Genomic DNA, 4576 nt, shown 5'->3' with positions numbered 1-4576 from the left:
AGATAATGTTATCGAAATTACATAACCATAGAGACAATGATAATTATGAAACCTACAAAGTAACCAGAAAATAAGTTAAATAAGATTATAGGAGAGACATGTCAATTGTGCCTTAGAGGATTGTGGATCAATCCTGGGCCGATTCATTGAAACTACAAGACGGATATGGACTTTGAATTTCCCAGATATTGAACAGACTAGGCCCAAAATTGAACGATGTGAAACAAACGACAAAGTTGTCTGGCTCGCGCAGCAAGATCTTTCAGCAAATCTGAGCAAGGAAGTCATCCTTCTCCCCCAAGAGTGGTTGGTTACCCACCAAAGTTAACGTAAAAGCCATCCCCTTTCAACTTCCAGTCTATCTCCAATTCCACCGACAAGAATGCAAATTTCTGGTAAATTCGGATCACGCTTTCATTTACGTTGAACAACAATGTTGAATTGCTTACCCTTCACGTTTTCATCGATGCTTACGGTCTCTTAATGTTTTTGGAATAGTCTGGAGCTTTGTATTTATGTTTCGATGCTATTTCATGCTGTTTTAGCACCGATTTGTGTCGGTTGGATCATCTTCTAATCACGATGTTCTTCATTGAAATCGAAGGTCCCATTGATGCTCATTGCAGGTTTTTTTGAACACCCACTTCGTAAATTTTGATTCCTAAGCTTGGATTGTTCCTGCCTGATAAGAACTTTCCGGAAGAAGAAATGGTACGCAAATCTATCCTCATATAACTGTCCCTTGTGGTCCAATTTGTTCATTTTGTGGCTTCATTTTTATATCATTGATTATCAGTAAATTGAAGTTTTGTGTCTTGGAGTTGGGTTTGTGGCCATTGTTTCTGTTTAGAGTGTTATGTTGTTGGTAGGAAACTGAAAAATGTAAGTTTTGTTAAACTTGAATTTTTAATTAGGAGGATAGGATTAGCAATTAGGAGGATAGGATGTGCTAATCAAAATGTGGGCACTTAAATCCCAGCATTCATTGTTTCAGCGTGGTGCTTGAGTTTGTCTGAAGTTTTGTCTTTGGCCACCTCAAGGAAGCACGTTTTGAAGAATCTAATATGTTAACTTGTAATTGTGTCACTTCTATGCTTTGTTTGCTTTATCTTTGGATAGTTTTTTGTAGATTGCTTTTTTTTCTTTGTGTCTTGATAGCGATGCAGTTATATATGGAAGGATGATGCAAATTTCTTTTTCGGAACTCAGTGATGTTCTTCTTGGCAGGTTTATCACTCTAGTTTTCTTGATGTGGAAGGAGTTGACAAAGCTTGTGGATGCCCGCTACTCCCTTTGAAAAGCCATATAAAGGGTCCTGCTCCAGTTTCAGATCAAGGTGACGCTTGTGGCATTTCATTTTTCTTTTAATCCATGCCACAACAATGTTTGGTTTTCTTCTGTGTTAATATTTTATGCCTTCTGCGTTGACGTTATGTTTTGTTTTATGTAGATAGAACCGATATTGTTGATGAGGCAATTACATTCTTTCGTGTCAATGTCTTCTTCAGAAACTTTGATGTTAAGAGCCCAGCTGATAAGCTCCTTATTTATCTAACGTTCTACATCAATGTTGCTTTGAAGAGGCTTGAGGGCTGCAGGACTTTGGCTGAAGGGACCAAGGCAATTATTAACTTGGGTTTGGAGAAGGTTCCTGTTCCCGGAGAACCTGGATTTCCTTTTCCAGGTCTTTTCCCCTTCCCTCAATCTCGACAGGAAGCAGGTAAACCTCCTTTCTCTCTGTTAGATGACTTTGTTATAATGACTTACATAAAGGCTTGTCTACATTTGAAGTGCTGAAAATTTTGTGCGACTTTTATCAAATTGTTATTGTTTGGCTGACCATATCCAACATCAAAGAATCTTTAAGTTGTTTCAAGGTTCAATTCCCCCATCTAATACAGGAGCTTTACGCACAAGTGTTATTTACCTTTTGCATTAAGATCTTCCTATTTCTAAACTCAAAAGTCAAAACACAAACCCTATGGGTGCTACATCTTATCTGTCGAGAATTCCTGGACTTTTCGTCCTAACTTTATTATATTGGACTGCTGGCTTGAATGCTTTGAGAATATGGTTTTAGTATTTATTTGGCCTCTATCAAATAACGAGTCAGTCAATTATGGCTATCTTGTTATTGTACCCGCCTTTACATCCTTGTTATGCTCTCCACCCGCCCAGTATTTGCAATCCCCAATTCTCACTGCTTGAATGGTGCATGATGGCTATCAAGTTGATTCGAGGCAACTGGTTTCTACTTTGAACTTAATTTGATTCTCAGCTTCTTATTCTCATTGCAGAAGTACAAGTGGGCAAGGAATGTTACAAGGATTAAAATTTAAGCGATCGTTATTAATTCTGCGTTCTTTTCTTGTCTCATATGCTGTCTTGTGAAAACTCTTGGTGTCACTCTCATCCTTGTTGATCTGTGTTTCATGCAGCGGTTGGCTTTGAGATTTATTACCAAATCAGTTGGTGTCCTTAAAACACTTTTCCTTTTTGAACTTTTCATTGCAGAGCTATTCAGAAACTATCTGAAGCAGATAAGGGAGGAAACAAGCGGAAGACTGTTGAGTGTTGCATACAGACCCAATGGAACTCCAAATAAATGGTGGTTGGCATTTGCCAAGAGGAAGTTCATGAATATCATTGTGCCTTGAACATTTTCAGTAAAAGCCTAAGAGGTTGCTTTCTAGGACCCATATAAAAATGATAGTAACGAGCTGTGAAAGACTTTACATTGGAACGGGTATGTTACTCTCTCCTCACATAGTTTTCATCGCAATCACAGTTAGTTACTTGGTTGTCGATGATATAGGTGAAAATGGCCAATTTCAGTATATATTCTTTGGATGGACAATGTGTGCTCTTGTAATCTCCATTTATTATGAACTAATGGACTAGAAACACAAGATCATCATGCACAATGATGCTCTTTGCAGTATTTTGCTAAATTCCGAACGCCTTGCTTGAAATGTATTTCAAGCAATTGGAGATGATGTCTTTGTTTTTGAACAACTTATGAGTACATGATCTCGATAACTGATTTGTGGGATGTTTTTGAAAGTCGACACCCATATCGTGAACTGAAAAAATTTGCCAAATTTTCAAGAGTCGAAGGCAACTGGATTGATAAGACCGAGCCTTTAATTTGCATTCTGTAAAATTTTCTGGGGTTGAAGCCAAAACAAACCTTGAGGATAATGTTTTTATTATGCTTTCGTAATTAGAGTGAACTAAGGTTAGGAAGGGTTAGAGTACTATAAATAGGGCCTCAAATTGATTTTATTGCCTTTTGATTTAACCAAATTATTGGGTGTGTTACATATCAACAATGCTAGGTAGCCCAAAATATAGGAGCCCAAAAGAGCCCAAATCTAGGTGGTAGTATGACTTAGCTGATGATTGTACAAGTGAGAGAAAATTGAAATTCAAAAACTTTCATTCTCTTATCTCATAGATAGTCAAAGACGGAGAGACCCCTGATGATTGTACAAGTGAGAGAAAATTAAAATTCACAAACTTTCATTCTCTTATCTCATAGATAGTCAGAGACGGAGAGACCCCTACTTTCTCTCTCTCCTTCCATCTCTCTTATTTTCACGATGAAAACAAAAATCAATCATCTGATCACCGATCATGGCTGTCGACACACCGATCTGATTTTTTTTTCAATATGAACTAAGAACAATGAAATTAATAATTCTGCTGATTTATATCAACGAAATAACTTATTCCATTGATTTTATCAATGGATTTGGGTTATTCTATTGATAAAATTAATGGATTGGGGATATTCCATTGATAAAATAAATGGATTAGGGATATTCCATTGATTTTATCAGAGAAGCAAATTGAATATTTTAGAGGAAACAAAATAAATTCAAAAAAATAGAATGAGAAAGAATTGTTTATTTGGTATGGCTCCTTCATCGTACAAAGATCCTCCTGTAACCAAACCCACATATAGCACACAATGGATTCTCACCCATACCCTTGACCCATTCAAGTGGATTAGTTAGGAAGAACTCATCTCTCCTTTAGAGTTTGTTGTGGCGCATGTGAGCAACAGCAAACTCTCTTTCCCCTTCTTTCTTCTCTCCCCGCTTCCACCACTGACCGACGACAACTCTAACGTCCTGCGACGTTTGGTGTCGGTGTTGGTCCCAAAATGATCAGACAATAATCAAGAACACAATCCAGCCCTCATCAACCGGATATATTAGCAAGATTGACCAGAAAATCCAAAGGAATTTGCCATGGAGCCAGACCTTCGAACGTCAGATCCGGTCGCTTTCGACGCTGCCTTTGCAAACGGGCACCACCACTGAACTCCCCGCATTGAGGAGCACCTAGCCCAGCCATCTATCGGTAGGAACAGCCACCGGAGGTGCTTGACCCATGTTGTGACCCAGCCATCGACAGTGAGAGGAAGAGAAAGAAGAGAGAGAGAGAGTGTGTGTGTGAGGGAAAGGGGAGAGAGTGAATATTTGTGTAAAATTTTCAAATTTCAAATTTTATCCACATAGGATGCTGATATGGACATGCCAACTAGATTTGGGTTCCTTTGGGTTACCAA

General features: G+C 38.3%; 1 protein-coding gene across 2 annotated transcripts; it reads left to right on the top strand.

The window, feature by feature from the left end:
* Positions 1 to 237: 237 nt before the first annotated feature.
* LOC119993798 (actin-related protein 2/3 complex subunit 3) lies at positions 238 to 2973 on the top strand. Of its 2 annotated transcripts, none has more exons than XM_038841065.1 (5): positions 238 to 395; positions 627 to 711; positions 1228 to 1336; positions 1451 to 1720; positions 2515 to 2973. In XM_038841065.1, the coding sequence occupies exons 2-5, from the start codon at positions 709 to 711 to the stop codon at positions 2655 to 2657; spliced, it is 525 nt and encodes a 174-aa protein (XP_038696993.1). In that variant the 5' UTR covers positions 238 to 395; positions 627 to 708; the 3' UTR covers positions 2658 to 2973. The 2 variants fall into 2 exon arrangements, with proteins under 2 accessions (XP_038696993.1, XP_038696992.1); XM_038841064.1 differs by having other exon boundaries at positions 241 to 395; positions 605 to 711.
* The last annotated feature ends 1603 nt before the right edge of the window (positions 2974 to 4576 follow it).

Source organism: Tripterygium wilfordii, chromosome 23, assembly GCF_013401445.1.
Source record: "Tripterygium wilfordii isolate XIE 37 chromosome 23, ASM1340144v1, whole genome shotgun sequence".
Taxonomy (NCBI): Eukaryota; Viridiplantae; Streptophyta; class Magnoliopsida; order Celastrales; family Celastraceae; genus Tripterygium; species Tripterygium wilfordii.
This window is presented reverse-complemented; position numbering and strand designations above follow the sequence as displayed.